We start from the raw sequence: 24,366 nt of genomic DNA, 5'->3' as shown, positions 1-24,366 counted from the left end.
GTGGAAATGGAGGCAATCTGTCTTCCCTTCACCCATAACTCAGACTCCAAGGTCCAGAGTTAAGGGGAACAGAGGCTCAAGTCTGCTCTGAAATTCTTAAGACTCTAGGGACGATCATGATACCAGACCAATAGGCCAAAAACAAACATGAAGCATCTTCCCAATGATGGAGCCATGGAACATTTTAATGTCTAATCAATGGTTCTGAGCCGCTATAAACCTAGCCCATTTGCAGTATCCAAACAGGCTTGAGAAGCAAGTCAGCAGCTGTTCAGCACTACCACTCCATACAGTTTCTAGGTGCAGCAGAGAAAAACAGGTGGTGCTAGAAGGGATAGAGGGAATGAGAGGGGGAGTACAATACTTGGGCTTTCCATGAAAGCCTCTGCTCACTTGCCTCTAAAAGGCTGCATCGTCAAGTGTAAACCTTAACAGACAAGGCATGATTAGCAAACGCTTTTGTGCTCTTAAAGGAGAGTAATTATAGGCATGTGAAAAAAGGGAAGTGATACCCGAGGTACTCTTCCTTGCACACCTCCCGAGAGGCAGCAGGGCCATTAAAAATTCCATGATGAAGAGGAAAAACAGCCTGGGAACAGCCAGGAGGCAATACAGCAAATTAATACACCAGCTATCCCTGGGGAGAGCTGCAAGAAAGCAGAAAACTCTCCTCGCTTTGCAAAATAAAATTATACCACTAATGATAACAGAGTCACCACACACACACAAAACCTCTTCTAATGATGGGTGTGAAATCCCCAGTGCTGCCCAGACACTTTGAACAAAATCTCTCCTCATCGCAGACATAAAGCAAGAAAGGAAATCTTGTATAGTACAATTTATACAGCCTTTCAACTGCGTCTTCCCAAGGAACCCTCCATACAGAACCTTCTCCTTGACACTGAAAAGCCCTTCTTATATGCCCATAGCTCTGCACTCAGCATTCGGAACAGCAGCTCTGTTTAAATGAAGCACTGAGCTCCAAAACACTCACTGCACTGCACTGCCAAACAAACTCCACCAAAATCCACCAGAGGCAAAGAAAACATTTTCATGAGGGAAAAGAGAACAAACTCCACCTGATAACTATGTTTCTAGCAGATACATTTGCAAAAGGCTTTCCAAAGGCAGCCAGCAATTGTAAAAAAGACAAGACATTGAACAGAGGGAAGCAGTATGACTTGGCATAGCGAACACCAAGCTGAAAGTGGGCATCCAGTACATTTCTGCAAAACCGCCTAATGTCTAACCAGACATCACATGATCTTTAACCTTTCTTCCTATGCCCTGTGTTTTCACTGCCATTTGACAAGTAGATAGATAGAAGCTGCCTCTGGTAGGAAGATTATTTGGAGCCTACAAAAGCATAAAACATCAACATCAGCTGGTTCCAAACCTGGAACACTGGGAGATTTTGATAACTAGAGCAGTGGATGAATAGATTCACAGGACTGTCTGACCCTGGTGCCAGGATTTACGAAGGCTGTTTATGAACCTTTTTAGTGGCTCTGTAAAGGGTTAAAGGAGAACTTGGCTTTAAAGAGCAACTGTGTGTTGTGGGGACATTTCTATAATGGAGTTTGTGAAAGTGTGCTGGCATTTTTATACTTTTGGCAACACCTTTAGGTAAAGCAAAGCACCTTCCATTAAAGATTTCAGTCTTACCTAGGTACATGGGACTGCGCACGCATTTTCATTTCTAATCATCTTTCGTCCCAAAGAATTTTTAAGCACTTTTCACACTATCTACTGGAACCATTTCATCCTCATTGCAGGCCCCTGAAATGCAGCCACCTCTAGAGTGGAGAAACCACTTGTTTAACAGCACATGGCAACACACCACCACAGATTAGGAGAGGGGGTAAAGAATGCAACATCTGCTTCAAGCTGCACAAGAAATTGAGGAGGGAGGCAATTAGCAGGGTTAAAGTTTAAAGATTAAAGGGCCGGCACATAAGGTTTATTCTTTGAAATAGGGCAGTAGTTTCTGAAGGACAGGTCTTAGGATACATGCACACCCATCCATTGGTTACTAAATTATTCAGCAGAAATGAGAAACCCCAATGATCACAGTTGCTTCAGAAAACCCTTGTTCAACACGGCCATAACCAGTAGCTTTGGGAGCAGAGTAGGGCTTTCACAGGCCAAGCGAGGTACCACCAGCTTTTTCCTGATTGGATTTATTAGCAGGAGATGGTTTGTTTTTTATAGGGAGAACAGGGAATGGCTGGTTCCACTGGTAGTATTGGGCATATGCTCAGTGCACCAGAAGGACCTGCTCACTGCATTATGTAGAGATGCAGCTCCAAGCTTCATGGTGGAGTTTACAGGAGTGCAAGGCAAATGTGAAGGCAAGAACCATTGAGAGGAGCAGGTTTGCTGGTTGGTATTCTCTTGGATTCTTTTTACTCTCATCCTGCCACTGCTCCTACAGCTGCTGTGTCCTATGCAGAAGTCACAGACCCGCATGCATGACATCATGGTGCGACATCACGAATTCCCTGCAGAAGTCAGTGGGAGGAGAGGCTGAGCTGGGAAGATGCCAAGCCTTCATTTAGACAAACAACCCTAGTATATTTTCCATGCCCTATTTACTAATTAACAAGTGAAAGGAAACTGAAGCTTTAAGTATGGAGAGCGCCTTCAGAATAAATCTGTCTTTAAGAACATAAGTAGAGTTCCCTCCCTGGCCAGGCTTCATCCACACACAGTAAGAAGGGTGCAAAGGTGCATTACACTTTGACAGCAACAATTGCTGAGAATGCTGGAGTGACCTCTGTGAGGCAAGCTTTTCAATCAGATTTAATAGTGGCCAGCAGAAGGTACTTGTACAGCACATGACCTTTCCCCCTCGAACCAAACAATGCCAGCTCAAACATGCCTGAACTCTTGGTCATTCCTGACCCAAGTTTCTCACCATAATGCCACAGCACAGAGAGATCATCAGTAACAAAGTCATCTCCGTTTATCTACCGCCAAGTCTGCTATCAGTTCAGGACACCCAGGGATCTTAGGGTTCCTCAGTAATGCACATTAGCCTACCACCACCTTCTTTGCAGTTTGGTTTCCAATTCTAATAATAGGCAACGATATGGCCATCTATATCTTCAGATGATCTACAGCAACCCACCAGCTTGGTCTTACTGGGCACTGTGTGGCAGAGGTCTGTATTTCAAACCCAGACCACTGTTCTGTCCCCAGGACCTGATTGCTCACTACTCTGCATACTCACTGGCAAGTGAGTGGAGACCAAACTCACTGCATGTGTACACTTTATCAGGACTGAAACCCAGGTTTCCAAGAGCATTAACCCACAGGCTTGCTAGTACTGAAGGAACCAGACATGTGCCAAAGGAAGGGAAATGAGACAATCCTCATAATAGGAGCAAAGCAGGGGGATTACCTGGCAGTGCAGTGTGCTGGTGAGCATCTTCTGTGGGAGGCATCAGCAAGAACATCCAGAGAGTACAAAGGAGATAACGGATTGAACTGGAAAGTCCAAGAGAGATTATTTAAGCAGTGTTTAAAGGAACAATTTCCAGATGCAGCAGCTCAAATCCACTCTCCACATCGGCTCACGCAGTATTCAGAGCCTCTCCAACACAACATCAAATAATGGGGGCAAGTGATATCTGATTCTGTCCCTTCCACTACCCTCTTTTCAAGGCAACAACCCTGCAGAGGAGTTGCTCCTCTTGCTCAGTACACAAGCATCAGGGTAAACAAGAGCATATTCAGAGAGAGCCCTGTATGGGACTGCTGCACTCCATGATGAGTGTCCACCTCCCCCAGGGAGAGCTTCCTGCCCATGCCCTTGGGTCTAAGGAGAGAAGTTATTTCCATAAATACAAGTAAAGATGCAAGTAAAACTCCTCCTCATGTTGGACACTTGGATTATTGGAGCAGATTCATTACCAGAAGACTAACCATGCTCCCGAAAGCTCAATTTCAAGGCTCAATTCAAAGAGAGCCCCCCATTGCTTCCACAGCAAAGGGACTAGCTGAATGAGAGACCCCTCTCCCCCAGTTAGCAAGGTCTCTCACATCAGGGACCCTTTTTAAGCCAATTTCAGAGAAACAGGAATGTTCTTCCCCCTCCTTCTGGTTTTTAGACCAGTCGAAGATCTGTCACACTGCAGACACTGGAAGAGCCTAGGAGCCATCAACCCTATTAAGGGCAGCTTATCTTGAAGGACACAACCCTGGAAATCTTTTTATTCTTTTTAAAAGAGGGGTGGGAATTGAACAATCACTAATCAACCACATGATGACATGGAGCAACATTTACTCAATTTGGAAACAGACTGCAGAATTCATCCTGCTAGCTACCCTCTGGATGCCTGCATTAACCTCCCGAATGACCACATGCATCATCCTCCTCCTCTCCTCCTGTTTGTTCTCAACTTAGACTAGAAGCTCTTCAGGGCAGGGAATTCATTTTTGTGTGTGTTATAAAATGCTAGATACATCTCTGGTACTCTCCTAAAATAAGGAGAGATCACATACCTTGTACAGTAACTGGAGTTCTTTGAAATGTGTCCCCCTATGGGTGTCCATGGAAGATATGAATGTGCCTTCAATAGGAGATTTTTGGCAGCAGTGTCTGTTTGGTCCGGGCATGTGCCCTAATTATCGTAATGGCTCATACCAAGGGCATACAGGTCTGTGACGAACAAACGGCCATCAGTTCCTTCTCTACTGCAAAGTCTCACAGAGACAAAGATGCCAAAGCAAAGAGGAAGAAGGGTGGGTAGTGGAGCACCAAGAGGGGGACACATCTTCAATAACGCCAGTTACTTTACAAGGCAAGTAACCTCTTCTTGCTCTTCTTCGAGTTGTGTCCTTATGGTGGCTCCACTTGACGTATCTCCAGAGCAGTACCCTCTGAAGGAGAGAAGAGCTTTGGAACCCAGTCTAGAACTGTTTGCAGAATTGCAGAACCAAAGGCAGCATCTTTCTTTGAGGTATGCATTAAAGCATGGTGCCTTGAGAAGATGTGAACTGAAGCCCATGTAGCAGCAATGCATATTTCTGCTATAGGAACTGGGGGTGGTTCATCCATCACAGACCTATATACCCTCAGTACAGGGCTTGAGGATAGCTAGAGTGCATGTGTGGATCAAACAGGCATTGCTGTCAAAAATCTCCAATCAAAGGCACGTGCAGCGCATGTGCATCTCAAGTGGAGCACCCATAGGGACATTTTTCAAATAACTGGGCGCTCGTGCTTTTAAGAAATTATAAATTAATAATCCTTCAGCTATGAAAGGACCCTGGTTATAAACACCACTCAGGAATCCAGAGCTCAGTGCCACCTTTTATAAACAAAGGGCTTGATACAGGCTGAAGAGATGCTATAATCTCTGAAACGTCAATTATCAGACAGCTTCTCCTTTAAATGGACCATTATTCTATTGTCAAACATTACAACGGTATTGTGGGGAGGAACCTCCAGTGACCCCTTGTAGCTATTTAAGTTCATCATAAGAAGAGCATTTCCTGTGGGTCTCTCAAGGTCTACACAGTTAGTCTTCACTCTGACACTCAGAGCATTACATATTTTGGAAGTTAGAGAGCTGTTCTAACAGGCAGGGGACTCTATGGCCTCAAGAGTAGTTCTATTGCCCCGGAGACATGAAGTGCTCACTCAGAGCCACCTGAGACAGTAAAACTGAAACCCAATTTCAAAAACAAGGTGCATTCAACATCAGTGTCTGTGAAACAAAATAAGCATCTCACCACTGAACAGAAGGAGGCACTATTGCTGTGAGGAACCAGACAGTACTGGTGCGCCCTAGGAAGAGGCCCATTGCCTTGGCAGAGTCACAGAGATTGGGCTCTTCTGCTTTGGCTAGATGAGCCAATTGTCACTGAATCTGATCTAGATAATAAACTTATTGGAGAAGACTTGACAGTGTGCACTTAAGTAGGGGTGATGGAAAGCAGAGGGGGTGGCTATTCTCCCTCCCCATCACTTTCCAGTACTTCCCTGGTCTGGTTGCTACTTAACTACAATCAGGCCAACAGCTTTTCTTCCTCTTCAGGATCACCAGGAAAAAGCATGACCCAAAATGGATGGATGTGAAGGGTTTAAAAGGAGAAAGAGTACCATTCATGGAGTTTGCAGAGAATTCTGTAAGGCCAGAGTTCCTACAGCTAAGAAGACCCTCCCTCCAGCTCATTGTCACGGAGGAAGTTAAATAACCAGATGGACAGAGGGAGATTTAAGAAGACTAAGATCCTAGGGAGCTACTAACAGCCCACATGATCCCTGGCATGCGGGATGTAATAGAAGCCCAGAAGAAGTCAGTTAGAGTGAGATGAAGGGCTGGGGCTGCCTTACCTCATGTGCACAGGCCACAATGTGGTGGAAATCAGAAGCCAGCACTTTGTTCTTTCTAGAAAGAAGGAAACCAAGTGAGAAAATAAAAAAAGGCAGAGCAGAGCCATCTTACCTGGTTGCGGTCTCTCTTTCCCGTCGATGGTAACCAGAAACTGGAAGGAGGAAAGATGGAATGGGAGACAGAGAAAGGAAGGAGCAAAGGGGGGGGGGGTGGGAGAGTGAGGGAGAATAGAGAGAAGGGGAGAAAAAACAGAGATGGAGAAAAAAGGGAGAGAGATTAAACATTGACAGGACTCATATTAAAAATGACAAGTTTTAGACACAGGGAGCCAAGGAGGCTGGACGTGAATCTGGATGCCGATAGCCGGTGAAGACAGGATTCACTGCAGCATGATCAGAAAAAGCCACCCTAACTGTCAAACCACCACAGTGGCAGTTCCAGGGAAACCCACCCTGATCACCCATGGTACTGGTTATGATTAGGAGGGGGAGCTGGGAGGGATATGCAGAACATTGCATCTATGGAGAAGGCAAACTGGCTGCTGTCCTGTCAGCATCACTTCCGCTGCCCAGCTCTGTTCCCATGGTGCTCCTCCATTCGCAGTGCAACTCAATAATGAGATTCGGGGACAGAGGGTCCTCTAAGGCTGTGCTGGGGACCAATGGATTTGAGAAGTGCATGTGATAAAGGAGGGAGAAGGAGGAAGGTTCAATGTAATTAAAGGGATAGCATGCCGTGGCCATACATTGGGGCAGACCCATAATGGGGGGATATGAGCAAATGCAAATAGGACAGAAGGGAAGAACAAGTCAGTTTTGGACCCAACTATCTCCCATCTCACAGACTATTTTGTTTTCACTCCGTCCAGTCCCAGTGAGCAGATGGAAAGGGGCAGTCTCAATGTATTGCACAGTTTACCCTCTCCTTCACCTACTCAAAGTGCTAGACCATAATCAGTAGCAGATAGGTCCTTACTCTTTTTGACGTGGGTCACTAACGATGTGACCCATCCTCTCACTGCCCAGAGTGCTCAAGCTGGTCTCCTGAAACATAAAAATAGGCAAAAGCTTCATCTGAGACATTCCCCCCTCCTTCTCCAAGAAGCAGACAGCACAGACACCAGACATATATTCAAGGTCCTGTTTTCCCAGAGTAACCTCTCTGAGCCTGGCAGTGAGGACTGTGAATCCCCTCAGGGACTCAAAGCTCCTATAAGCAGTTACTCCAGGCTGCTGGGTGAGGTGGTCAGGAGACTCAGCTCAGGTAGCAAGGAGTTCCTATGGTTCCTACTAAGTGGAACCATCAGATCCTCTTTCTCATGAAACTGAACCTTCCTCCTTCTCCCTCCTTTACAACATGCACTGCATACACACACACAAAAAAAAAAAGGGGGGGGGGGGGAGAGACGATGGGGAAGGGGAATTTCACCAGCACAGAGAAGGGAACTGAAGGGCTCCGCGTGGGAGCTTGGAATGTCCGAAAGCAATAGATTAAGTAAAAACCCCTGCAGCAGTTGAGTAAAAGCACATTCCAGGAGGGAGGAACTGCTTTGGAAGCTTGGTTCTCTCCAAAGCGCATGTTTGTTGCCTGTACACATTCACGCAGGAGACTCTAAATATCAGGCTGTTCATCTTCACATAGCAATTGGCCATAAAAAATCCACTGTAGGGGGAGGGGTGGGGAAAGAGGTGTATGTCAGGCTCCAGATATGAGGGGAGAAGGCGGCTTCACAGGCCAGACTTTCCAGAGCTTATGCCAAACTGCCTGGGCACAAATGAACATGAGGTTTAGGGGAGGCAGCGGCGGCAGCAGGGGTGAACAAAGATGGGCTATTTGTTACAGCAGGAAAATTATTAACTTAAAGTGCCATAATGTTTAAATTTACGGTTTATTACTGTGTAAATTACAAGCCGTACTTTGGGTAATTAGCAGCTCGCTGGCGGGGAGCACTGAATGAAACTCATTATTTATGATTACAATTTAGAGGGGGGGGAGGAGGAGCAGTGACCTCCGCTGGAAATGACAAAGATCCCTTTAAGGTGATGAAGATGAATTAAACAAGTAAATATTATCCTTCTCATTTGGGATCGTTAGAGGAGCCTCCAACAGGCACAGGCCCTTTCAGGTGGCCTGAAGAGCTCTGCTCAAAGCAGATTTCACATCAGCTGAGGACTCTTATTTTAAATGCTGGTTACAACTAACGGTGAATGGGCTGAAGAAGGAAAGAATAGGAGCTGTTGAGTGTGACTAATAGAGAAGGGAGAGGACTACACCCCGACACATACCCTTCCCCAAACTCTGAATCATTGGAGACGCTGTCCTCACAAAGTGGGAGGGCTTCCTCACTGCAGCTGAGAGGTCTTACTCTTTCCCCCCAATCCTTAGGCAGGAGGCTGGCAGGGAAACTGGACCTTCACCAGTGAATATAAACCAGAGTCTCCAAGAACGCAGAGTAAGTCCCACCAATAAACACCCAATCCCTCACCTTACTTTATCCCCAAAAGCCTCCTTACTCCATCATAGTTGATAACTCTGCTCTCCGCCCCATCATCCCAACATTGACGTGGCTTTCCTCTTTCCCACCACATGCAGGCTTGTGGTAAATCCTGTCTCTCCTTTTGTAACAGATATAAGATATGTTCTTTTCTCTCTATGCCAACTGCTGTAATCCTGGCCAAGGGTTTTGGTCATTTCTTGCATTCATTAGTGGAACCTTCTCTCTGACCTCCTGTCCTTTCAGCCATCCAAAATGATGCAGCTAAAATCATCATTCTCTGGTGCCAATCAGACCGTGTTGTTTCTCTGTTCAAAACTCTGGCTTCTCTTCACCTTCAACATCAAGTTTAAGCTCACAGTCTTTGCCTCCCAGGGTTTGAATCTGCTCAGCTCTCCCAGATACATCAATGCTGTCATTTCCCCTTATGCTCGGCCAGGCTTCCTGCCACATAGCTCCCTCTGTATTCACCCTCCATCTTCCCACCTTCTTTGGCTGCTTGTCTATAGAGTCTTAACAGCCGGCTGAAAACCAAATAGTTATTTTTCAAAGCAAGTAGTATGTGACAGACCACCACACAGGGTCCTTCTGCACAAAATAATCCACTTTCTGCCTTAGAGCAGCAGCTCCAAACTGACCAGCAGAGCAGACACAGAATTACCCTCTTGGAAGAGGCAATACCTTGCCAACGAGTCTCCTACGTCCCTTTCTGAGACAGCGGGCAGCAGCTCCTGGAAGGCGGTTCAGACGAGCATGAAACCCTGAAAACCAAAAAAAGGAAAAGGCTGAGCACTGAAAGCAGAAGGTTGCTCCTGGCAATACAGTGATGAGAGGCCTTGTGCTCCAGTGCCTAGAAGAGTATGGAATTCAGAGTCATGAGAACTGGGTTTTATACTCTGCTTTGTGTGACCTTGGACAAGTCAGAACCTCTGTGGCTCAGTTTCTCCATGAGAAGACTTACCCAAGAGCTACAGATAAAAATCTATACATTATAAAAGGGAGACTGAAGAATTTAGGCAGCTGAAATGAAGGATCACACACGGTTTCACAGTGTTCTCTTCTGGCTGGTGCAGCCATCTTTAATCTAGACTTCTGTTTGCTTTACAGATAACAGCAAACACAATATCAAAATTCCATTTACTGTAGAGGTACATGCAGAGTGTCCACATCACACCAGTCTAAAGATAGGGCACGACAAAATAATCCAAAGCAAGCATATTTTAAAAATCTATAAACAGGTCAACTTTAATATCAGCTTAAGTTCAGCATCTCTGTGAATGAAATCTGCTCCCTCTGCCATTTAAAGGTTCACAAACACACTTCTGAACCCATCCCATTCCCTGTGGAGCTCACCCCTCTGAGCAGGCCGGGAGGGCAAAAGGAACGTAGAGTCGGAGAGTTTTTCCAGGCCAGAGTCCATTCGCTCCACCTCAGACCGGTGATCTGCTCCCCACTTGGGCAGTAGGTTGGGGACGGTGAATCCTGGGACACATTCTCCCTCATAGAACCAATCACTCTGCTCATCATCCCCTAGAGAAGCAGCACAGAGTTACTCCAACATCTCCTCTGAGTGACCATCAAAATGTTACATATTCCACATCAAAAAACTACCAAAGTCACTTGAAGACTCTTTGGGAGTTACTCCTACATTTAATAGCAGTTTTATGTTAAGTTTAATTGATAGTACTATAATTATGGGGAATTCAACAAGTGCTCCAATTATACTTGTGCTCAGTCTACAGTGGCATAAGCAGCATTTCCCATAGAAAGTAGATCGCCCAGCATGAAGGCCTCTTTGTTGGATGGGTCCTCTTTACTGACGTGTTTAGGAGGCTGAGGCAGCTTTATTGCTCTTTTGTGGCTGCGTCTCACTTACATTATTTCAGTACTGTGTGGTGTCTGATGTACAGGTGCAGCTCCTTCTCCAATGTAATTACTGCAGGGGAGGTGGAAGTGTAGTGGCCTGTCACAAGCATTATCGGCTACTACAAAGGAGCCCTCAAAATGGGGGGGGGGGGGGAGAGGAGCAAATGCTGCACATGCTACCAACCTGTACATCAGGAAGAATGAGCCACACTCAGAGGACAGGAGCTTCAAGGAAAAGCACATCACGCCATTAGGAATGGCTGGTGGCTTAGAGCACAGAAAGGGTCAATGAGTATTAATTGTGCCATACATCTGGCTCTTTGAAAACTCCTCAGGACCGGTCAAGACCACAACCCACTCATGCCTGGAATAGCAACAACTAACCACCTCAAAAGTCTCCAAAAAGCAGAGCCAGTGCAATTAACACAGCTGTGTCCTGGTAACTGAACTGCACTAGATAATATTCTGTTAAAGCTGCCTGGTTAGAATTCTCCTTGGAAAAGTAACAAGTGAGCAGGCTGAGAAAAAGCAGGCAGCTCCATGCAGCACTGGTGTCAGACCTCATCCTGAGACAATAATCCAGTCCTGCATCCACTCTGAAAACCAATCATTAAACAAATGAAGCAAGCAGCCCCCGAAACTACCCACAATAACAGGCAAGTGCCTGGAATCAGGATAATTCATTCAGATATTTATTCTTATATATATTTGATACATACACTCTAGACAGAGGCTTCAGAAGTGTTAAAAAATTAAATAGGGACTGTTCCCCCAAACACTGGAAAACGGATCGTGGGTATAAACATGTCAGCTACTTTGGACACTAGAGCATAAGCTCAGTAACTCATATCTCAAGCAATTTCCTTCAAAGTCACTTGCTACATTAGACAGACAATAAAGATCAGCATCCACTGCTCCTACAGTGCCTTTTACCCTGAAAGATCCCAAAGCATTTTATAAACTTATGTTCAAACTATACACAGGGACCACTCCTCCACCAATGAAATGCATCTGCTGCTGGGATGGATAATACCAACTGTTCCAATAACATAATAGTTAAAGGACAAAAAGGGAAGAAACCTGTATCCAGTTGAAACTACATGGGAAATTTAGTGAAGCAGAATGTAATTAACTAAGTTGGGATTGGGCCAGAACATTAAGTTTAAAGGTGACTTGCAAAGTAAAACAATTGGGTTTGTGCCCTTTCTTTTGTTTCTTTGATAAAGAAGCTTTGGAAGGAGTTTGTCCAAAAAGGGTATTTTTTCCTTGCTTGTTTTTCACATTAGAGTGTAAACAGCATCTGAACATTTAAGGCTTTGTCTATGTTGGGAAAAAGCATCATGTAAGAAAATGTGTTAAAATGTTTTAGCTAAAATGATGTCAAACATGAAGTGGCAACTAGTGTAGACAGACAGTCATGTTTAAAAAAAAAGGAATTTTTAACGCAACTGTCCCTGTCTACAGTAGGTACTATGGCACATTTGACATATTAGCCAAAACGTACTAATTACCATATTTTCTAACAAAGCATTTTCCCAATGTAGACACAGCCAAAGACTGGAGAATTAATGAAATTATGACATCACAAGATTTAAGAGATTGGAATTTGAGCAACAGAGAGGGGAAGGGATTTTTAGTCACTGTTTAAACATTTGTGTTTGTTTCTTTGGTTGACATCTATTTAACTCCAGTACCTAATAATAATCTTGGACAAAGAATGTGTATGTTACAAATTCAGCACCAACACCAGTTGAAGTGTGAGAGTCCACAAACTTCTGAGAACTGCTTCTCCCCTGCCCAATACACACATTTTGGTTGTTGCACCTCCACCAGGCTTAGTATGTTGCTTGTCATCTTAGATTGTGAGCTCTCTGGACCAGTATGTTTCTGAATGGACCAAGTATGACAAGCAGATTGTGGGAACTTTTGCAATATAATATACAAACAATTGACCTCTATTGATAGAGACATCATGGAGTTCTGATGACCTCACTGTAACTAAGGCCTTGGCTACACTTGCAGATGTACGGCGCTGTGAGTTAAACCTGACTTCGTGCAGCTGAGTAGGGAAAGCGCTGCAGTCTGTCCACACTGACAGCTGCCCAGCACACTGTCGTGGCCACATTTGCGGCAATTGCAGCGCTATTGGGAGCGGTGCATTATGGGCAGCTATCCCACAGAGCACCTTTTCCCATTCTGGCACCGTGGGTTGCGGGAAGGGGGCGTGGGTACGGGGGGTTCCGGGTTCTGTCCCAATGCCCCGTGATGCATCGCTTCGCATCCCAGAAATCCCTTTGTTTCCGTCCACCTTTGGCCCCATCTTTCAACGGTTTCTGTGCAGTGCGATCTGTCTGCAGGAAATGAAGTCCGAACTGCTGAGGCGTATGCTGACGAGTCTCGCCAGCACGTCACGTTTGGCTGTCGAACTATTCCTTAAGATCCAAAGTGAGAGTGAGGGTGAGGAGTCCGACGATGCTATCGAGCCGCGTAACGCGTACGACACAAAATTGCTTGTGGCATTCATGGACATACTCAGCACCATGGAACGCCACTTTTGGGCTCAGGAAACAAGCACCGAGTGGTGGGATCACATCGTCATGGAAGTCTGGGATAACGAGCAGTGGCTGCAGAACTTTCGGATGAGAAAAGCCACTTTCATGGGACTGTGTGAGGAGCTTGCCCCCACCCTGCGGCGCAAGGACACGAGATTGAGAGCTGACCTGCCAGTGGAGAAGCAGGTGGCTATTGCAAGTTGGAAGCTGGCAACTCCAGACAGCTACCGGTCGGTCGCAAACCAGTTTGGAGTGGGAAAGTCGACAGTTGGAATTGTGTTGATGCAAGTTTGCAAGGCCATTAGTCGCATCCTACTCAGAAGAACTGTGACTCTGGGTAACGTGCAGGAAATAGTGGATGGCTTTGCACAAATGGGGTTCCCCAACTGTGGAGGGGCGATAGATGGGACGCACATTCCTATTCTGGCACCACCCCATCTAGGATCAGAGTATGTTAATCGGAAGGGGTATTTCTCTACGGTTCTCCAGGCGCTTGTGGATCACCGTGGGCGTTTCATTGAAATTAACACAGGCTGGCCCAGAAAGGTGCATGACGCGCGCATCTTTCGGAACACTTGGCTGTTCAGGAAGATGCAGGCCGGGACTTTTTTCCCAGAGCGTGAAGATCACGGTAGGGGAAGTTGAAATGCCCATTGTGATCTTTGGAGATCCTGCTTACCCGTTAATGCTGTGGCTCATGAAACCCTACACAGGGACCCTTGACAGCAGCAAGGAATGGTTCAACTACAGGCTGAGCCGGTGCCAAATGACTGTGGAGTGTGCCTTTGGCTGTTTAAAGGGCCGCTGGCGATCTCTGTATGGGAAGCTGGACTTGGCCGAAAACAGCATCCCTGCGGTTATATCCACGTGCTGTGCCCTCCATAATATTTGTGAGGGGAAGGGTGAAAGCTTCACTCAGGCATGGACCTCCGAGGTTCAACACCTGGAGGCTGAATTTGCACAGCCAGAGAGTAGGGCTATTACAGGGGCCCAGTGCGGGGCTGCAAGGATTAGGGATGCCTTGAGGGAGCAATTTGAGGCTGAAAACCAGCAGTGATATCTGGTGCCCTGCACGGGAGTGAAGTGCAGTAGTTCCAATCTTTAGGAATCAGTGTCTGCGTAGCAGACAAGCAGACTTGCAGTGCCTGTTTATTTCCTGGGCTAAGGTGTCTTTTACTTTATGCAATAATAAAGAATGTTTTCAAAGCCAAAGAATCCATTTATTGAAAAGAAACAAGGGGGTAGAGTGGGGAACAGTACAATCACAGATTCGCATATGTCCTGTCTGGTGTGCTGTGCAGTGAGTGCTGCACTTCAGGACAGCTATACTGCATGGTGATGGGGGTTGAGTGCAGAGGGTAAGGGTCGTGGTTTTCAGGGCTGGGTGGTGAAGATACTGGTGTTGGAGGCAGCGGGTGGCGTGAAGAACACAGAAGTTGGGGAAAGTGGGTTGGAGGTGACAGTGGGGCACAACGGAAAGAGTTTTGGGACAAGGGCTGTGGGGGGGGGGGTGGTGTTTGCGGTACTGCTCCTCTTTCTGCATGGCTACCAGCTCCTGGATAGCATCTGCTTGGTGCTCCAGGATGCTTATGAGCCTATCAGTGCTTTGCCGCCGCTGCGCTGCGTTTTCCTGGCGGATCCTGCTTTCTCTCTCCCTCCAGTTCTGTGCTTTCTCATTCTCTTTAATAGATTGCCGCATCACTTCTTGCAGCATGTCTTCTTTGCTTTTTCGCGGTCTCTTTCTGAGTCTTTGCAGTCTCTGAGCAGGTGACAAGAGGGACGGCTGAGATCTCAAGGTTGATGCAGCTGTATAGGCAAAATGCAACCTTTAACAGAGGCAGCATTGTTTATACCAGACAGAGTAATGATTCCCCCCGCACTTAAGAAGTAGAAAACAACAGAGTCTACACAATAGCATAATTTTCCCGTCCGAAACAGAGCACACATCCCACGGGAGCCTCAAAATGGTGAGTAAGGGGGACTGATTGTTTCAGGGCTGCACTGTCCTCTGGGTTTCTGTGCCTTGGGGAGAGCCAACAGCTTCAGGGGGCACCTACACTGAACACTGTCCCAACATTTTCCACAGGAGTTCGTCCTGGACGATATCTCGCTGCTGAGGGTGACCTGGGAAGCAAGGGAGGGTCTTCTACTGCAATGCGGCTTCCACCCCTGCCCATATGCAGCTTGCCTGTGTGCAGCAATGGTCCTCCCGCCCCTCGCGGCACAGTGGCGCGGACACATTAGCCTGGCTGGGACAAGGACCACGGTGGCTCTCCCGATAAACCTGCGCAAGCGCATTCCACACGTTCTGGATGAGACATTCGAGGAGATTACCGAGGCCAATTACCGCGATATGATAAACCACATCAATGCACTATTCCGCATCTAGGCATGCATGCCTAACCCTCCTCTCCCAAAGAGCCCGCACCGAAAAAATTCCTTCCCGAAAATAAAAAACCGCTTACTGGGAACCTGCTCTTCTGTTTGTCCTCCACCAAGTACCGGCCGCTGCGACTGGCTACCTTCCTCCTGGCTCAAGAAGAGCTCCTGGCTGCATGGCTCCAGGGATTCCGGGGTGTCTCCATCCGGCCCACCACCATCGCTCCCATTTTCCTTCTCCTCCTCTCCCCTCCCTGGCTCTGAAGTGTCCATGGTGGTGCTTGGAGTGGAGGTGGGGTTAACCCCAAGTATCGCATCCAGCTCTTTGTAGAATTGGCAGGTCGCGGGGGAGCACCTGAGCGGCCGTTTGCGTTGCGGGCTTTGCGGTAGGCACTCCGCAGCTCCTTCACTTTAATCCTGCACTGCAGGGCGTCCCGGTCATGGCCCCTTTCCATCAAATCCTTTGATACCTTCCCGAAGGTATTGTAATTCCTACGGCTGGAGCGCAGCTGGGACTGTACAGCTTTCTCCCCCCAAACACTGATGAGGTCCAGCAACTTGCCATTGCTCCATGCTGGGGCTCGCTTGGCACGTGGAGCCATGGTCACCTGGAAAGATTCGCTGATAGCACTCCACGCCACCCCGGGCTGAGCAAACAGGAAGGGGATTTTTAAAATTCCCGGGGAATGTAAAGGGTCGGTCACATGGTTGGTTACCTGAGGCCAGGGCAGTAGAGTTTGAACTGATAACCAGAGTGGCTAGAACAGACATTGTGGGATACTGCCGAATAATTCTGGAGGCCATTCACAGCGCATTGGGCGGCCACACTGGCGCCGCAGTACTGCAGCGGCAGCGCAATACTTGCTATTCCTCTCGGAGAGGTGGAGTACATGCAGCGCTGCAACCACGGAGATACAGCGCTGCAAATGCCTTGCCAGTGTGGACAGGGAGTGAGTTACAGCGCTGGGGGAGCCTTTACAGCGCTGTAACTCGCAAGTGTAGCCAAGTGTAGCAGCAAAGTCTGAGTGGTCATCCCCAAGAACCCATATATACATATTGCCTTATATCACACTTTCCAGTATTTGGATTTTATACATTTAATAAATATCACAGCATTTCCATAAGAAAAGCATGATTTTTATTGAAATCACATGGAACACCTTTGTGATCTGAGCCAATTCCTCTGACTCCTAGCCCTTTCCCCAGCCACTATCCCTCCTCCGCACATCCTGATCCCCTCCAATCTCTAGTCCTGCACTGCCTTGAATTTGCATTTCCAAGCATAGTGAAAGAGAAATTCCCAAATGGTGCAGGAGGGAAATCACGAGACAGTAGTTACCTTGACGGCCTTCGTCATTGGTGAAGAGGCCAGTGTCACTGCTGCTGCACACGCTGCTGGTTTCACTGCGAAGAACAAACAGGTAACCGCTGACGGGTATGCAGTAATAATCGGTTACACTTTGCCAGTGCCTTTCATCCCAAAAGGACCCCAAAGTGCTTTATATACACCACACAAAATGGGAATCAATTCATCACCGACACATGACTGCCTCTGGCATGGAACATGACAGCTGTCTAACAGCTCACTATAACATTATGCAGTTTAGGAAGAATCCCGTATCCAGTTAAAAACGGAAATGTTAGGTTATCAGAACATAATTATCAAAAATGGGATTAGGCCAAGGCGCCAAGGCTAACAATCATATTTATGACACTCTCTGCAGATATCCCCTTCTCTAGTAACGACCAGGCAACAGAAATTAAGCTAAATGCTCCCTTTGTAGGTCACCCGATGGCCACTGACAATTGTACCACAACTTTTTCTTTTTAGACTCCCATTTTCCAACATAAATGAAACAAATGCTTTCTCCTCTCTTTGGCTGGATAAGGGACTGTAAGGGTCTACACTTCAAGCACTACAGCAGCACAGCTGTGCCACTGTAGCATAGATACTACAGCAACAGAAGGGGTTTTTTGGTCGTTGTTGTTGTAAGTTCACCCCCTCAAGAGGCAGTACCTAGGTTAATGGAAGAATTATTTCCTCAGCCTACCTGCATCTACAGTAGGGGCTAGGATGACCTAATTACATCACACAGGGCATGACATTTTTCACAGCCCTGACTGAGCAATGTAGCTAGGTCAACCTAAGTTTAGATGTAGACCAGGCCTCAAGTCCCTAACTACTCATCCAAATAAACTAGTACTACATCGCCTGCTGCTGTAGGTAACCACCAGTTACACTGAGTTTTAAACTTGGCCACTGCAGCTGCTCCAGAAGACAGTTTATCAAGGAATTTATTTGGAAAATAATCTGAGTAGAAAACTGCTAACTGTCTGTAAAAAGTTTTGAAAAGGTTGAACATTGTGCTGTCAATCCTAGGTATTTGATGGTTTAATGCTAGGATTTTCTTTTCTAGGACATATTATACAATACCTCCATTGTTCTGAGATCTCTCAGCAAAAGCAACACCCCGCACATGGGTTATAGGGCCTTATGGGAGAAGTGAATGCTAGCTGTAACTTAGCATCTGAAACAATCTCAACAGTGTGGTTAGATAAGATCCCCATGTACCCTGGAAGAGCAACATCACACAGCATGGTGTGCGGTTATACCAGCCACTAATATCCTCAGGGAACTTTATGGGACACAAGGCAAATGGACAGTGAGTGTCACCACATCCACAATTAACTGTAAGTACTCACTAAAACCACATGCTGTGAAGCATATTACTGCTTTTTTAAAATCATGTTCTGTAAACTAGCTAAGACAATCCATTACACTGGATACCTGAAAGTCTGAACCTTCATCAATGCATTAGAGTCCATTTTTCCATTGGTAGTTTTAAACATACAGATGTTTACCTCCCATATTCTAGCATGCAACTTAACACCAAGTTCTAAGCCAGCCTCTTATAAAGTTTGTGCCATCCATCTCCTAACATGCTGTATGAGAAAGGGACAGTACTTAAAGCATAGGACCAGGAAACATAAGAAAGGGAAAGGATTATTAAACCAAGTTCCTAATCAAATTAACAGCATAGCAGGTACCTAAAAGTACTAGAAAACCCTGCAGTGCCTTATAGATGCATCCTATGCCCAGCATTCTACCTGCAGTATCAGCACAAAGGTTCATGGAAAGATATCCTTACCTACACCCCCTTTATATTTCAGGCCTGGAAAACTGAGTATCCTGTACACAAGCCTTTCCTCAGGTCCAGTAAGCACTGATTAATGACCTCCACTTGCAAAGGAGGCTACTTACCTTAACCATGAAATAATGAATGCTATTGATCCGACAAGCTACTGCTATAGACTGTTATTGATCGCCCAATCTTTGGTTAAAATGGTCCTCATTTAGCAATTTCACTGTCGCAAACACCTGGAGCAAAGCACGCTTATAATTAAATAGTTTGGGGGAGTTAAAGTGAGAGGTGATGGACAGAGATCTCAGCTTTCCGACGTTTATTCCTGCTCCTGAGCTATTGTTTGTGTCAGGAGGGATATTGATTTTCTATAAAAATAAGAAAACAAGAAGCACCAAGGGGCTGCAGAAGGTCAGGCTGGGCTGGAGAAGGAGGGGGAGACTGAGCACTCTGTCTCTGTCACTTGCCTTCCAGGAGAAGGGGATTTTTTCTTTCCTGAGAGATGAGCCTCTAATACATCAGCTGAGCCAGGCTCATGACTGCCACTACAGGCTGTCACCAAACCTGCTACTATTTACAAGGAACTAAACTACAAACTGGGGAGTAACTGGTCATTCTATGAGCCCAGAAAATATCAAGATAAAACAAGGGCTCACCTTATCACTGGCTGGTAAACTTAATACAACATCCAATTTGAAACTGAGCGATACAAAAGAAGTATAGATAGATTTTGTTCTATGTGAAAGATTAGACAGACAATGCGTCATCCATGAACTTGAGGTAGCACATGTGTTACTCACGGATGTTCTCAGACCACCCTTGGATTATTCTGGTTTGATCTGCCCTATGTATTCTTCCTCTAACTCCCCTCCCCTCCCCAAGCCACAGCCCAGACCATACATGTGGAGGTGAGATGGTCAAACCTTTTGACCTCTGGATTTCCAAAGAAAATCCCAACAATTTGGCAGCAGATGGCAAGTGTCATTTGATGCAAACATATGCACAATAAGCCCTGGTCTGCACTACGGAATTAGGTCAATGCAAGGCATCTTACATCTACACTAAAATGTAGCTCCCACCGATGTAACTCGCCAACTACTGCAACTTAGGGCTTGTCTACATTTACGTTTTATAGCGCTGTAACTTACTGGCTCGGGGGAGGGGGGGGTGAAAAATCACCTCAGAGTGCAGCAAGTCTGAGCGCTTTAAAGCAGTAGTGTAGACAGGCTCCAAGCGCTGGGAGCCGCACTCCCAGTGCTCAGAGCTAATCCCCTCGTGGAGGTGAATTACCAGGAGCGCTGGGAGAGCTCTCTCCCAGCACTCATGCACGACCACACAAGCACTTCAAAGCGCTGCCGTGGGAGCGTTCCCGCAGCAGTTCTTTGAAGTTTCCAGTGTAGACATACCCTTAGTAACTCCACTTCTGTGAGAGGTGTAGTGCTTAGATTGATTTCGTTAGGTCGACGCAGCATCAGTGTAGATACTGTGTTGCTTACATCGACAGTTGCTGATTTTCTGAAGCCGCCCCACATTGACAGTTAAATCAGTACAAGCACTCCTGGTGAGGATGCGCACCGCTGACACTAGGAGCATAGTTTGGACATGCAAAAGCGATTTAATTAATGCAGTGGCTGTATGTCATGGTAACTTAAGTCAACATGATTTTGTAGCGTAGACATACCCTTATTAGTCTGAGGGAAAGGAACCAACTGAGGGAAAACAAAACAATCACCCAGCGCATTCCTCAGGTGATGGACCAAAACAAAGCTGTGTGTTTGCTTTCTCAATGGCTGGCATAGATAAGGCTGGATGAAAGCCAGCAGGTTTAAGTTCAATTGAACATGATGGAAGAGATACTGATTGGTGTAGAAAGTACCTCGAGAGGGCTAGCAATATCTATTACTGCTCCATCAAGTGAGGGAATCTATCTGCCCATTGTCATTGATGTACATTCTCAAGGTGCTACTCGATATCTCCTCTCTGGTACTACTAGATAAAAATGTCTTTTCCCATTTTTAGATGGCAAAAATAGCATCCTCTCTTCAGTAAGGAAGGCCTCACCTTGATCTATGCCTTTGTTACAACTACACTAGACAACTAACATGCACTAACTTGTAAACAGAACAATGTTTTGATCAAGGTACATACAGTAATTGCAAACAAGGCTAACTGGTCACTACAGGAAATTTGTTCTGTTTTCCTTTGCTGTTTCTCATAAATCCTTGGAATCATGAAACTGAAATCAGTCTCATCCATCACTCACAGACTTGTCAACATGGTTTTACTTGCAAAGACTAGAGCCACTAGCATGCTGGTTGTCACTGTGAAGACAGAGACAATAGACTTCTCATTGGAGCCAGAAGTGCACCGGTTTGTTATGAATACAACATACCCGTCACTACTGGGTCATGAGGACAACATGCACATTGATTTAGCACCGTAGGATTGCTCGCAAGGACTGCAGGCAAGGGTTTGCACCTTGTGAAGGGTTTGGGTTTTTTTTTTCCCCTTGTATCTTTAAGGGAAAAGTAGCACTTTTGTTTGAGAGGGAATTACCTAGAGCAGGCACAGTCTTTGCAAGCAGCTGTAAAGGAAGTTGAAAATCTGATTGTGGTAGGGGAAGGAAAGGCCTGGAGAGCTCACCATTCAGACATGTTTTCATCAGAACCCTGTTTTTGTTCATCCGCTTCACACTCCATCCTCTCCTTTCTCCCGCCTTTACTTAGGAAGGGCCTGTTCTCTACTGACTCACACAGGCCATGATTGGATGAAGTCCAAGGGGCATTCTCCTTCCAGCGTGACAGACGCTGCTTCTTGGCTGACTTGAACCTATAGCCTCTCTCATAGTTCCACTCTGACACCTTGAGTTTCTGCTGGAGGCTAGCAGCTACCTCTGAGGTCACACGTTTCACCTTCCGGCGACGCCTGAGGGGTCGGCAGGGTCCATTTTCCGTGAAGGAGTCCGACTCATGCCAAGAATGCTGCTTGCTCTTTAGGGTGGCACTCAGAGCTGGGTGGCGTTTGGCCACAGCCATGTCATCTGAGTCACTGAAGTTGGCAGTCAACACCTCACGACAGTCCTTCATGGCTTCATCCAAGCTTGATTCCGAAGCCTCACTGTAGCAGCAGGCATGCTCCGCCTGGTGAGTGAAGTCTGAGCGCCGCTTACGACCCCTCCTCTTGCGAAGCTGCCGCCGCTGCTGCCGTGGGCTCAGGGCCATCTCTTCCCACAGCTCATCCAGCTTGTTTTGTTCTGAGGTCTGCTCCAAGGCCGAGGCCAAGTCATGCACCAGCTCATCCATGGGAAATGTCTACTAAACACGAAAACAAACAATTAGCACCAGCCACTAATGTCACTGTAAGAGCACATCACTAGACCAGCATAAACTAGAGCCTTCTTCACATCAGCAACTTGGTTAGACACTCACCTTGGACCTGCCCAATAGGACTAATGCAGGCAAACTGTTCTTCTTGTGCTACAGCTCAGTGTTCCCTTTAAAATTACAGCTACCACTTCCCCTTTCCAGCCAAGAGTGCCTCATGCTATAGCAATTAGAGACAAGTTTATGCCTGATACGGACATGAGATTGCATTTTCTTCCTTGAAGTACTATGTCCCAGTATCCAGCCTAAAAGTGAAATGGCCTGCATTCAGAACACCATGTGATGTCATACCATCAGCTGTTATAACCAAAAAACGAGATTGGGCCTGTTCAGTACGTGGATTGGAGGCCTCTACCAGTCATGTAGGGACTGAGTGACTTAATAGGTGGCACACTTGGCTCAGACCAATGGCACAGTGGGTATTAAAGACTCTATGCTGCATGAGGGTCAGTCTTTCCAAAGAGGAATAAAGCTTAAGTCTCATACTAATGCAGTCACAAAGATTCCATGATGCCCCCCCCTTTTTTTTTTGAGGTGGGGGAATCAGATATTAACTCCTGGAGTACTGATCAAATTTCAGTCTGTGTAATTATAATCTAGTTTGTTACATCTCCCCAGCGATTGCAGTTCTACATGGGATTGTTCTTCATCTCTCACCCAAAACTGTTGTGTAGTGTTGCTGTACCCTATCAAACAGCTGTGGTTCCCCACCCCACAAATGACTGCTCACTTGATACACAGTGGGTCTTTAATCTAATGCCCTTTGGAGTGAGATACTACAAAAACAATAAATCAATTCCTATTAAAAAGCAACAGAGTCTCCTGTGGCACCTGTTGTTTTTTACAGATCCAGACTGACACGGCTACCCCTCTGATACTTCACTCCTACTAAGATGCTGACACTTTCTAACCACAGCAACAAACTGCACCCACAACACAGAAAACGGAAAGCACCTTATGGGAATATTTACAGTAGATTTGTGTACACTGGGGCAGAACTGCCTCAGGAAATAGAGGACATTGTGCCTTGCCCTCCCCCAGAGCCCTGATGGGGCCAGGACCTGGAGATTGAGAAGCCTCAGGGAAACACACAGGACTGAAGCTCTAGGCACCTTTCTAACCCAGGAGTCGGAGAAGTAGGTAAAATCCTCCATCACCCAATCCCAGCACAGACCGATGCCACGACTCGTGTTCCATTTCCTCAGCTACTCCCCCAGGTCATCTCCCCACCGCCGGCTGTCACCCTTCGGCCGGAACCACCCTCGCCCCGCCCGCGGCGCCCTCCCTGCCTGGGCGCCATACCCCGGCCCTACCCCCCACACGGGCCCCAGCTGCCCCCGGCCCTGTCTGGCACCACCCCAGGCCCTGGCATCATCTCCCGACCTATGTCAGACCTTCGCACTAACCAACCCCCCGAGACTCGAGCCGGGCAGAGCCGGGCCAGGTCAAGGCGGGTCTCACTCACTCACCCAGCGCCCGCCTCGGCCTCTCCGGGGTCCTCAGCCTCCTCTCGGAACAGGACTTCCGGTCGCGGGGGTCACTTCCGCCCCGCACAGCGCCGCGCCCCCTCATCGTGCACACTTCCGCCCCGCGAGGCGGAAGGTGTACAAATGATGAGCGGCTGTGGGAGGCACATGGCGCAGAACGGGGGCGGGCTGCCTGAGGGCTGCGCAGCTCAGGCGAGAGGGGCAGGACGATGCCTGCGCTCTGTTCTCTGCTCCCCTCGGACTCTTTCTTTGCAGCAGCAACAGCTTGTCAGGCAGGGGGCCGGCCCCGCTGTTGTGCTGCCTAAACACATATCCGAATTTGTGTTATATCAGGTCGCGTTATATTGGGGTAGAGGTGTATGTAATCATGTAATTACAGACTGCATGTCCAATGACCACCCTGGTCTAGTGGTCAGCTCATGGCCTTATATCTTCTGTCAGCCTAGTCATCCCAGAGAAGGCTGACTGGGGCCACAATCACCCCCATATACTCCAAACTTCCCTCAGAGATTCTGTCACTACAGTGGAGCAGGGGAGGGGAAGATAGGGGGACCCACACCCACAGGTCCCAACACAGGGCCCTAGGGTTTATCAAAGTACCCAGCCCACTTATTGAGCTACTCCAAATTAGGTTTTCCCTTGAGTACTTCCTACCACACTAGAGCTCCTCAATTTGGGGCATGGTGTCTGACTTAGCAGACTCTCCCCAGTCTCTGAC

General features: G+C 47.0%; 1 protein-coding gene across 28 annotated transcripts in view; it reads right to left on the bottom strand.

The window, feature by feature from the left end:
- The window catches only part of GPATCH2L (G-patch domain containing 2 like), a 101,232-nt gene extending 77,469 nt beyond the window's left edge, over window positions 1-23,763 (bottom strand). For 5 of the 28 annotated variants that reach the window (XM_065595557.1, XM_065595554.1, XM_065595556.1 and 2 more), the window contains exons 1-7: window positions 23,631-23,763; window positions 21,422-22,092; window positions 16,975-17,039; window positions 10,192-10,368; window positions 9,520-9,599; window positions 6,344-6,495; window positions 3,404-3,489 (exon numbers count right to left, since the gene is read on the bottom strand). In XM_065595557.1, the coding sequence (XP_065451629.1) occupies window positions 3,404-3,489; window positions 6,344-6,495; window positions 9,520-9,599; window positions 10,192-10,368; window positions 16,975-17,039; window positions 21,422-22,080 (1,219 nt within the window). In that variant the 5' untranslated portion in view covers window positions 22,081-22,092; window positions 23,631-23,763. Of the gene's footprint in view, window positions 1-3,403; window positions 3,490-6,343; window positions 6,496-7,319; window positions 7,388-9,519; window positions 9,600-10,191; window positions 10,369-16,974; window positions 17,040-21,421; window positions 22,093-23,630 lie in introns of all 28 variants that reach the window. The other 23 variants (XR_010601117.1, XR_010601118.1, XM_065595561.1 and 20 more) reach the window with 14 other exon arrangements.
- Between the last annotated feature and the right edge of the window lie 603 nt (window positions 23,764-24,366).

The sequence above is a fragment of the Chrysemys picta genome, chromosome 4 (genome assembly GCF_011386835.1).
Source record: "Chrysemys picta bellii isolate R12L10 chromosome 4, ASM1138683v2, whole genome shotgun sequence".
Taxonomy (NCBI): Eukaryota; Metazoa; Chordata; order Testudines; family Emydidae; genus Chrysemys; species Chrysemys picta.
The sequence above is the reverse complement of the archived record's forward strand: the minus strand, read 5'-3'. Positions and strand labels throughout refer to the sequence as shown.